Below are 12,412 nucleotides of genomic sequence, written 5' to 3' on the forward strand. Positions count from 1 at the left end.
TTCTTTGTTTTTCTTTTTTCATATATACATGTGCACAATCCTTTATCCGGATTTCAGAAAGCCAGATTTAAGCCCACCCGAATTGTGCTGCCATATCCACCCCCACCACCTTCCGGTCGCACTGCCGTCTCCCCCCCCGCCCCACCTCGCGCTGCCAGTCTCCCCCCCCCCTCACCTGCCCGACTTGTGCTGCTGGTCTCTCGCCTGCCCGACTCGCGCTGCTGGTCTCTCCCACTTGCCCACCTGACTTGTGCTGCCGTCTCTCTCCCCACTTGCCAATTTTTGGAGCTTTCTGGATTTTAGATGTCAGGATAAAGGATTGTGTACCTGTATCTTCTCTTCTGTTCTTTTTTCTACTTTGGGGCTTTGTTTGGTGAACAGAGAGACCTTGGGAGGGGGGATGGGGTTGTTTGTAGATATGGACAACTTGTACCATTGATCTTTCGTTTCAATTTTTGATAGATGCTGTCCACAAAATGAAAATGAAGTATTCAAAAATAAACTGATAGATTTTTCTCCTTGAAAAGGGAAATTCAGCAGCAGTGATGAAGGGCTCAAGCCCGAAACACTGGTTATGTATCTTAATCTTTGCTATATGAAGGACACTGCTTGATCTGCTGAGTTTCTCCAGCATTGTGTTTTTACTTCAACAACGGTGTCTGCGGACTTTTGTGTTTTACTACAATATAAAGATGATGGAATTACAGACTTTAATATAGGAAATTGTGGAATTGTCTCCATAAACCAAAACTGCTCATTTTTTAACTGGACAAAAATGTTTCCCAAATGAATACTCTCAAGTTCATGCCTCTGTGATGTTTCAATGTGGGCTACAAACTTGCAAAGGCTCAAACCAATTCAAAAGGAAACTGGAATCAAAGAATAACTTGAACCTAATTCCTTAACTGTTGATCACCATTTTAATTCACATTGAGGTTAAATCTTTGCTCTTTATATTGCCTCCTACTTATTGGAAAATCAGACATGTCAGCAATTTTCCCATTGAAATATTATGAATTGAACAGGGAATATCTAATCAATAATGATATTACAGAAGCATAGGATAGTTTAGTCATCACAAGGGATGCTCCAGAATTCAAACGTAACTTGAACCCAAGGTGTCTGATTGAGATACTAAACTCTGGGCAGATAGGTTACTCTGCCAAATGAGATCCAAGATGTCAATCAAAAACAGTGGTAGCTGAATTCATGTCCTGTACATACATATCTTCAAGTTCTTGAATTAGTGAGAGGTAGTCAATTTACTCACATCATAAGCACCAGCTTTGATCTGTTGATACAGTCGGTGCTGATCTTCATCCCAGAATGGAGGGTAACCAACCAGCAGTATGTACAGAATAACACCTGCAGAAGTCAAGAAAATATTGAAATCTCTAAGCTGCTTTCATGATCAATAACCATAGAAGGTAGTTAACTCTTAGAAATTATGTTTGAGAAAAAAACAGAACTAATATTTAATAATTATTAATTGTCATCAACTTGTTTCAAATTATGGAGCTGCAACCTTAATGTGACTGAAAATTAGTTACCAGGAATGGCATCCAAATCAATATCAATTATATTGATTTGTTGCTTTTGAGAAACATGGCCTAAATTACCTGACATCCAATAGGAGAAAATAAATGGATCTCAAAAGCCACAGTAGCCAAGACTAACATATAACATTTGTATGCAGAATCGGTGTAGAGTTGGAGATATGCTAGTGTGGGTCTGCCTAATGGAGATTGATCAATTTTAATTAAGGTACATGTGTCTTGCTGCCTCGTGAAAGAATGTTGAGAGGGTTGCAAATACTTTAAGTGATGGGCCCCATGATGCATATCAGAGCTAATAAATTTCGAAAAGCCTGAAGTTCCCAGATCATGTGACTTGCAAGAACAATACCCAGGAAGATGAAATGCAAAGAGTTAGTAATAACCTAATGCCTGAGGGCAATGTTTCTCTTTGATGTTTTAAAAAAAGGATATCCATATTTGTGGAGTATGATGGAAAAATGTAAAACCATGTGTTTTACATATGTACCAGGTTCCAAATATTGGTGCCTTATTTTAGGTCAGCAAGAGTTCTCAGTAATAGGAACTGCAATATCCTTTGGGTGCCAGCCGAATGAGTTGTAAAAATGTATGATCAAAGCCAATGGTTTCACAATGCTGGCTGGTGTCTGAGTCAGAAAAAAGGAGTTAAGAACAGGAACCAGCTCGACCATAGGCTGAGATCAAGCTAATGAAAAAGAACAGAGAAGACCTAAAGAACTGTAGAGAAGCAGAAGAGTTGACAAATTCATTTCCTGCAGGAACTGTGTTAAATGGGTTCTCAAGTTTTGCAAAACTAATAAAGTAATACTCTTATTAATGTTGAGGAGCTGACATTTGTACCAAGGTTGAAAGGAACAAAACTTTAACACAAGGTACTACTGCTGCTATCCCAAAGGTCTTGCTGATGGTCATTAAGGTCAATCTTTGGCTCCCAAAGTATTATAGCATTTTCAGCACACGTTGTTGTGATTTTGAGAATTAAGAAAGTGGGGTTCACCAAAATTTTGAAATCTGAACTAAAAGTATAAAAATTTAGCTCCAACTGAGAGCAAGTTTCCTACAAGGTTATTGAAACCACGTCCATTTAAACATCCCACAGCCTTTCATAGATTCAGGCAAGAAAGCATCTTTTGCTCATCCAGAAAGTCATGAGTCATGAAATCAGTGGAAAATTGGGGGTATGGATAAAAAATTGGCTTGTAGGAAGCAAGCAAAGAGTAGTAGAGGAAGGAAAGTATTCTCCCTGAGGTGCCGCATGGATCTGGGACCTCAGCTCTTTGTGATTTTTATAAATGACTGGATGAAGAAGCGGAAGGATAGGTCAGCAAGTTTGCGGATGGCATGAAGGTTAAAGGAATTGTGGATGGAGCTGAAGGTTGTTGAAGGTTACAAGTTGATGTAGATAGGATGCAGAGTTGGGCAGAAAAGTGGCAGATAGATTTCAATCCAGATAAGTGTGAGGTGATGCAATATGGAAGGAATAACCAGAAGGCTGAGTACAGAGTTAATGGTCGGTTACTTAAGAGTGTGGATGAACAGAGAGACCTTGGGGTGCAATGCATACATTGCTCAAGGTCGCCGCACAGGTCGATAGAATAGTTAAGAAGGCCTATGCTGGAATTCATTCATAGGGAGATTGAATTCAAGAGTAGAGAGGTCATATTACAACTCTACAAATCCTTGGTGAGACCACACTTAGGAGTATTGTGTTTAGTTCTGGTCACCTCATTATAGGAAGGATGTGGAAGCTACGGAAAGGGTGCAGGAGATTTACCAGGATATTGCCTGGAAGAGGAAACGTCTTACGAGGCAAGGGTAGCAGAGCTGGGACTTTTCACTTTAGAGCGCAAAAGGATGAGAGGAGACTTGATAGAGCTCTACAAGATTATGAGAGGCATTGATAGGGTGGACATCCAGCATCAGAGGACATATGTACAAAGCTAAGGGAGGGAAGTTTTCACAGAGAGCTGTGGGTGCCTGGAATGCCTTGTCGGGGATGATGGTAGAAGCTGAAACATTTGAGGCATTTAACAGACTCTTAGACAGACACGTGGATGAAAGAAAAATAGAGGGTTATGGGGTAGGGAGGATTTAGTACTTTTTTTTGGCAGGGAATATATAGGTCAGCACAACATCGAGGGTTGAAGAGCCTATACTGTGCTGTATTGCTTTATGTTCTATCACAGAGCAATAGATTCATAGGGCAAAAGGGCCTTTAGTCCACTGACGATCAAATACATTACACTTAATCACATTTTATTTTCTCCATTTTTCCCATTCTAATGTTGCTGTCATATTTTAATTTTATTCAAGCATCCCTGATAGAAGGAGGTTCTTATTGGAATTATATGAACACCACAGGAGACAGCATGTGGAATATTTGCATTGGACTGTGCTCACTATGTAAGTATATGACCAGGCGTTTCTTGCATAATAATTACATAGACACCTGGTGAGTTTAATGGACAGATTTATGATCAGGAGGGCTTAGAAGGATACAGACCCAAAAGAAGTAAAATGGGAAAAGCCCAGAAATACAACATGGATGAGTCGTGCCAAAGGGCCTGTTCTTTGCTCTATGACTTTAAATGTAAACTTGCCACAGGGCGAGTGCAACAGAAGTTCATCAAACTGATTCTTAGGATGGCTGAAGGGGAATGAGGGTGGAATTATCTAATTCCAACTCGGCCCATACTGTATAGAGTTAGAAGAGATGATCTAATTGAAACATACCATTTTCTTATGAGTCTTGACTGAGTAGATATAGTGTTTACATTTCCCTTCATTGGCTTATTTAGAAGAAGGAACTTCTTCACCTATTGGCCAATAAATGCTTGGAATTTTTTGACCAAGAGGACTGTAAAACCCAAAGTTCCGTGAATCTCCATCTTGAATAAACAATGCTGCAAGGGTGCTGCAGAGAATACTTCATAAAGAGGCACACTATTTGGGGGTAATGAACTGGGATAGATAAGAGACTGGTTAACTAACAGAAGGTAGAGAGTTAGGATAAATGGGTCTTCCTCTAGTTGGTAATAACTGGTTAATGACATGCTGCACGTGATGGTGCTGGGCCCACAATTATTCACGATATATTTAAATTATTTAGAAGGGGAATCATGTGGTGGATCTAAATTTGCTGATGACACTAAATTAAGTGGAAAAGCAAATTGTGTAGAGGACACAAAGTCTGCAGAGAAATATTGATTGGTAAGGACCTGGAGATGATGTCAGTAAATGCGAGGTCATCTATTTTGGAAAGAAAAGTAGAAGATTAGACTATTATTTAAATGGTGAAAAATTGCAGCATTCTGGGTGCAAACAGACCTGTTCATGAATCACAAAAAGTTTGCTTGTAGGTGTAGGATGTTGACTCTCATTGCTACAGGGTTGTAATTTGACAGCAAGGAGGTTCTGTGCAACTGTACAGGATTCTGGTAAGGCTGTCTGTCATTCTTGTCTCCTTACTTGAGAAAGAATATACTAGCTTTAGAGGTTGTGCAGAGGAGGTTCACTGGGTTGATTCTGGAAATGAAGGGGTTATATTATGAAGAAAGATTCTGTAGTCTGTGACAATACTCATTGGAGTTTAGAAGGATGAGGGGGGATTTGCTAGAGATATACAAAATATGAAAGGAATAGAAAAGATAGAAGCAAGGAGGTTGTTTCCACTAGTAGGTGAGACTAGAACTAGGGGGCATAACCTCAAGATTCAGGGGAGGGATGAACAACTTCTTCCAGAGGGTAGTGAACCTGTTAAGTCTCTGCTCGAGGAAGCAGTGGAGAGTGCCTCATTGAACATGTTGAAGACATAGGTTGGCTTTTGAAGAATAGAGGAATTAAGGATTATGCGGAACAGACAGGTAACTGGAGCTAAGTGCACAGCCAGATCAGTCATATCTTTTTGAATGGTGGAGCAGGCTCAACTGGACAGATGGCCCACTCTTGCTTCTATTTCTAATGATAACTTTGGATGTTAAAGAAAACAATGGATAATGGCGCTACTGCAGCATAGACAGTATGACCTTATGCCAGAGCTTGAAATAAAGGAATGAAAGGCTTATCCTTGCTTCAAATTCTTATGGCCATTTTTAACTTATGAATTATCTTTCTATATCATAAGGATAAAACAACATTGGCCAAACTTCCTTTCCAGTGTATGATTCAATTGAAATGATGCATTTTACTTACCGCAAGCCCACATGTCAACTGGCTTTCCATATGGATCTTTTCTTAATACTTCAGGAGAAAGATATCCTGGTGTACCAGCAAAACCTGTGGATTTATTGAGTTTGAATTTGAAATCTGGTAAATTTTTCACATTCATCAACTGCTTAATATTTGCACAACTGCATTTTTTTTAACTTCACCTCTTTTTTTTGTGTGGGACCAGACATAAATTGTTTACTTCAAATTATGAATCTAAACCTGATGTGAATAATAACATTTAATAGCCTTGAAGTAAGTTGAAACACATTTTTGTTGATTTGGAATACATAGTTCAAGTTAGCATTCAAGTTTATTTTCACATTAATCCAGGTAGTATAGTGAGAAGGTTTAATCTCACAAGCAGTCTAGCAAGTCAACACCAATAAGTAAACAGCATGCAAGCGTACATTACAGTTCCCATTATAAATCAAAATTTTGAATATAGGAGTTGGGATGTGTGATAAAGTTGTATAAGACCTTGATAAACAAGATTTTGAGTATTGTGTACAGTTTTACTCACATACCTATAGGAAAGATATCAGTAAGATTGAAGGAGTGCAGAGAAAATTTACAAATGTTGCCAGAACTTAAGGAGTTCAGTTACAGGGAAAGGTTGAATAGATTAGGTCTTTATTCCCCGGAGTACTGGAGAATGAAGGGAGATTTGATCGAGGTGTACAAAATTGTAAGATAGGGTAGATGCAAGCAGGCATCTGAGGTTAGGTGAGACCACAACTAGAGGACATGGGTTAAGGATGAAAGGTGAAATGTTTAAGGGGAACATTAGGGGAAACCTATTCACTCAGAATAGGGTGAAAATGTGGAATGAGCTGCCAGCAGAGGTGGTGGATGTGAATTCAGTTTTGACATTTATTGATTGGATATGTACATGGATGGAAGAGATATAGAGGGCTATGGGACCAAGCGGAATAATAGTTTGGCACAGAGGGCCTCATGATAAGAGAACCAGGTAGTCTATCCAAATAACTTAAACCCTTCTGTCTTGGTAACATCCTTATGAATCTTATATACCCTCTCTAGCTTAATCACATTGTCATGTAGAATCATATGGCATAGAACAGACCCTTCAGCCCAACTAATCCATGATGACCAATTTCTCATTCTGGGCTAATCCTATTTGATCCAAATCAATCTGTATCCCTCCCGTCCATAAATCTATCAAAATGGACAGAATGCTGATAAAAAAAGAGGGCTAAATATTCCAGATGTGGTCTCACTAATGTCTTGTATCGTCTGAAATGTGTTGTCCTAACTTTTGTACTCAGTGTCCCATCTGATGAAGGCAAGCATACCATGACTCATTCACCACCTTGTCTACCTGCTTTGCCACTGTCAGGGAACAATGTACCTGCATCCCTTGGTCTCTGCTGTATTATTACTTCACAAGGCCCTGCTATTCAATGCTTTATGCTGCCCTGGGTTAACTTCCCAAAGTGCATCACTTTGCACTTTCCCCAGTGAAAGTCCATTTGCTGGTGAGAGGGGAGAGTGGAACAGCAGATGATGGGATCAACACGATTGCTCCCTGATGTTTCCCTTCCATGGGCACCTTCCTCCTTCTTCTAACCTGTTCAATCACTGATCATTTGTAATCTGGAGACAGCGGATAATGGAAGAAGTGTTTTAATGACTAGGATAACTAGTTAGGATTAAGATTTAATTAAGATGTCCGTTACTAGTGGTGAGAGAAATGTGATAGGCTGAAGACACTGTGATTGTAGTAAGAAAACTGAAATGCTGGACGAACTCATCTGGTTTATTCAGCATCTTGAATCTTTTTGACAAAAATATATTGCCGACATTTCTGGCCTGAGCCCATCTTTAAGGAAAAATCAGAAAAAGCAGGATGTAACAGAAAGCCACAGAATTCAAACAATGGGGGAGGAATCCAAAGCAACAAAGGTGTTAAATGGATGCGATAAGGGTCTAGATTGAATTTATTATATCTGTGAGAAATGAAACAGGCAATGGAGAGATGATGGAGGGAAGTAAAGAGGTGGGGGGGGGGGGGAATTTTAATGAAAAGCCAGAGAAGTCGATATTTATGCCATCTGGTTGGAAGGTGCCCAGCCGGAAATTGACGTGTTGTTCCTCCAATTTATGGCTGGTCTCAGTCTGGCAGCACATGAGACCATAGACAAACATGTCGGCAAGGAAGTGGGATGGAGAATTGAAATGGGTGGCCACTGGGAGATACACGTTATTGCAGCAGACAGACTTTGGCGCACAAGACCCGAGATCTTTTAAAGGGAGCAGTGCAAGTGGAAGACATCGTTAAGAAGGCACAGGGGATAATGGCTTTCATTAGTTGGGCAAGGAATACATAAAACTTGGAGGTTACGTACCAATTATATAGAAAATTTAGTTAGGCCATGTCTGCAACCTTTAGTTACTTGGATTATCCTCATGGCCCACTTTAAATAACTGCATATTATCCATCAGGATCAACTCTTTGTGACTTTGATAAGGAAGTGAAGGAGTGGGTCAGATAATTTGAGATGCTGTGGAGAGTGTAGATGGTTGTTGTAGGTTACAATGGATATAGACATGACGTAGAGTTGGGCGGAGAAGTGACGGATGAAGTATAGTGTGCAAGTATAAAGTATTGTGTTTGATTCTGGTTGCCTAATATTTTTGAAATAGTTGAGTGAGCTACAGTTTCTCTCTTTGGAGCAACAGAGGATGAAAAGGGACTTAATAGAGGTGCATAAGATTACAAGAGGCATCGTCAGTCAGAACCTTTTTCAAAGAGCGGCAATGGCCAATACCAGAGGACATCAATTTAAGGAGTGTGGAGAAAAGTGCAGGGAGATGTTAAGAGTTAGGTTATTTTAAAAAAAACATGAGGCCCCTGAAATGCACTGCTGGAGATGGTGGTGAAGGGTGATAAATAGGGATGTATAAAAGACTGTTAGACAATGGATGAAAAATAAATGAAGCTATATGGACAGTGAAGGACATATGGGTGAGATTAGTGTAGAGTAGGTTTATATTGCTCAGTGCAACATCATGGGCCAAAGGTCAAGTATGGTGATGCATTGTTCTGTTTGTCATTTCTAGAACTTTCGTTAACAGCAAAGAGTATAAAATTTCTGTCAAGGCTCCAACAACTTCCTTCCTGACTTCCCGCAATATTCTGGGATTCATAGAGTAACAATAAGCTCACTGTCATACACAACTATAATGTAGATAGATCATAGAAGAGCACAGTAGAGACTCTTTAGTGCACAATGTTTGCTGACCCATATAAATCTATCGTAATGCAGGAGGAACTCAGCCAGTCTCAAACATCCATAAGAGGTAGATATATTACCAACGTTTTGGGCTTGAGCCCTTCAAAAATACCTACTCTGAAGAAGTTCTCCTCGTGTCTTCAAGAGGGAATTCTGTAAGAGTCTCTCTCACTAATCTCCATCTGCACTTCATGCTACTCTCATACTTTGAAGAAGGGATCAGGCCCAAAACGATGGAAATTTATCTTTACCTCCTATGGATGCTGTGAGACCAGTCGAGTTCATTCAGCATTTACAGTGTGTTTTTACTACAACCACAGTGTCTGCAGTTTCACTATATACAGTAAATCTAACCCCCATATATTTGCCTGAAATTCAGACTTGCTGCAGCTAACAGGTACTTTGTAAAAAAACTCCAATTGTATATATTAAATTACCAAACGGAAGAGATAATATTTTTAAAAATGTGATAAATATTCACAATTGTTGTGGTGCGAGACAAAAAAAGTGGTTTCAATAATGAAGACAGGTCTCCTTGTGGCATCAAAGAAGTTTATGATCAATGGAGTAAGGAGAAGTACATAAACCTGATGGGAGTGGAAAAAAGCCTGATTAGAACCATTGAACATTTTTCTTAAATGTTAAAATTGAGCCTGCATTCACCACCTCAGCAGGTAGCTCATTCCACACTCCCACTACTCTCTGTGGAAAGATGCTCTTCCTGATCTTCACCCTAAACTTCTCCCTTATCATCTTTAACCCATGCCCTCTAGTTTATATCTCATCTATCCTCATCCACATAATTTTGAATACCTCTCTCAAATTTCCCCTCATTCTTCTACACTCCAGGGAATGAAGTCCAAACCTGTTTAACCCTTCTCTGCAACTCAGTTCCTCAAGTCCCAGCAACATCCTAGTAAATCTTCTCTGCATTCTTTCAGTCTTATTGACATTTTTCCTGTCGTTAGGTGACCAATCCTGCACACAATGCTCCAAATTTGGCCTCACCAATGTCTAATACAACTTTACAAAAACATTCCAACTCCTGTACTCAACACTTTGACTTATGAAGTCTTTCTCGCTATTTATTAGACCTCAATATTTGTGTCACTTGTCAGCATGCTGATCCAATTTACCACATTATTATCAAAAACAGTGATATAGACGACAAACAACAATGGACCCAGCACCGATCCCTGAAAGGCAACCATACCCTACAGTATCTTTCAAGTTTGAGAGGCAACAATACCTGACAACTCTCAGGCTTCTCCCCTAAAGCCAATGTCAAATCCAGTTTAACACTTTACTATACCGAGCATCTGAACCTTCCTCACTATCCTCCCATGTGGAATCTTGTCAAAGGCCTTACTAAAGACCATGTAGACAACATCCACAGCCTTTCCTTCATCAACTTACCTGGCAAACTCCTTTAAAACCTCTAATATTGGATAAACAGCACCTACCATGCACAAAGCCAATGTTGTCACTCATCAGTCCCTGCCTATCCAAATACTTGTATATCCGATCTCTTAGAACACCTTCCAATAACTTCCTTAATACTGACATCAGGCTAACCGGTAATTTCCTGGTTATTTTTGGAGTCCTTTTTTAAAAAAAACGGAACAACATAACCCTCCAATATTCTGGCACCACACCTATGGCAAAGGACATTTAAAACAACTCTGTCAGGGCCTGTGTAATTTCTGTACTAGCCTCCATAAAGTGCAAGGAAATATCTTGTCAGTGGATTTATCCACTCTTCTTATTTGTGTTAAGACTCTGTATAGGTTCCATGACCTCACTACTTGTTTGCCTCATTTCCCTAGCCTTTGTGCCAGTTTCTTGAGTAAAAATAGATGCAAAAAAACCATTTAAGATCTGCCCTTGTTTTTTCTGGCTTTCTATACTAATATTGCTGCAATTCTCACCCTCCCAAATATCTTCCCACTATTTCATCACATCAATAACTACTGTACCCAGAGCATCAAATTGACAATCTTGGCTTTCTTTTAACCAAGTCTCCATTATTGCTACTATGTTCATTGTTCTGTACCTGTTCATGCCCTTTTTCTTTCCACACCTTAATCAATCCCTTACTAATCACAGAGCACCTATGGCATAAGGAGTACTTAAAGTGGTATGTGAATGGAAAGAAAAAGGTTGAGAACCACTGCCCTAGACTCGTCTGCTTTCCCCACCGGGCTTTTTGGATTAAAATAAACACAACAAATTTTATCCGTCTTATCTTGACAATTATCCTTCACCATCTTGTTCTACTTCAACAAACTTCCTTTGCCTTCCTTGTTGTTCTTAACTCACTCTCTTCTTCTCTCTCAAGGTGAGGAGGTAAGTTTATTGTGAGGCAACCTTTTCATTGCACAGAATGGTAAGAGCTTGAAACCTGCTGCTGGGGAGCTAGTGAAAGTACATACAATAACAATATTTGAAAAGATTATTTGGATAGGTATAGAGTGGATGGATGGACATAGACCACGTTCAGGCAAATGGAACGAGTTAAATTGGGATTGTAGTTGGCAGAGATATTGTGGGCTGAGATTTCAGATTTATTGTCAAAGTACATACATGACATCACATACAACTCTGAGATTCTTTTTCTGGAGGCGCGGTCCTTTTGATCGTGCAAAACAGAACTGTACACAGCATATACATTTAAACAACAAAGAACTATAAACAGATAACAAATGTAAACAAACTGTGCAATACAGAGAGAACTTTTTTAAAAAGGTGCACAAGTAAGAGTCCTTAAATGAGCCCCTGATTGAGTTTGTTGTTGAGGAGTCTGATGGTGGAGGGGGAGCAGCTGTTCCTGAACCTGGTGGTGCGAGTCTTGTGGCTTTTCTGAAGGTAGCAGAGAGAAGAGTGTGTGTGGATCCTTGATGATTGCTGCTGTTCTGTATTGGCAGCCTTCCCTGTAGATTTTATCTATAGTGGGGAGGGTTTTGCCTGTGATGTCCTGGGCTGTGCCCATTACCTTTTTCAGGGCTGTACGTTCAGGGGTTTTGGTGTCCCTCTACAAGACCATGTTGCAGCCAGTCAGCACACGTTTCACCACACCTCTGTAGAAATTTGCCAGGGTTTCTGGTATCATACTAAACACCCGCAAACTTCTGAGGAAGAAGAGGTGCTGAAATGCTTTCTTCATGATGCCTTTAGTGGGTTGGGTCCAGGAAAGATCATCACCCTCTCCATCTCTGATCCCCCAATGATCACTGGATTGCACATCTCTGGCTTTCCCTTCCATAAGTAAACAATCAGCAACTTCGGTTTGGTGACATTGAGTGCGAGGTTGTTGTTGGTGCACCATTCAGCCAAGTTTTCAATCTCCCTCCTGTATGCTGACTTATTATCTTTCTTTATACAATCCACTACTGT

At 39.9% G+C, this 12,412-nt stretch overlaps 1 protein-coding gene across 16 annotated transcripts in view; it reads right to left on the reverse strand.

Annotated features, from left to right (window-relative positions):
* The window catches only part of LOC138758107 (calcium/calmodulin-dependent protein kinase type II subunit delta), a 461,931-nt gene that overhangs the window by 134,208 nt on the left and 315,311 nt on the right, over positions 1–12,412 (reverse strand). For all 16 annotated transcript variants that reach the window (XM_069926557.1, XM_069926558.1, XM_069926551.1 and 13 more), the window contains 2 exons: positions 5,748–5,831; positions 1,271–1,365 (listed from right to left, as the gene is read on the reverse strand). In XM_069926557.1, the coding sequence (XP_069782658.1) occupies positions 1,271–1,365; positions 5,748–5,831 (179 nt within the window). The remainder of the gene's footprint in view (positions 1–1,270; positions 1,366–5,747; positions 5,832–12,412) is intronic.

This window comes from Narcine bancroftii, chromosome 3 (assembly GCF_036971445.1).
Source record: "Narcine bancroftii isolate sNarBan1 chromosome 3, sNarBan1.hap1, whole genome shotgun sequence".
NCBI lineage: Eukaryota > Metazoa > Chordata > Chondrichthyes > Torpediniformes > Narcinidae > Narcine > Narcine bancroftii.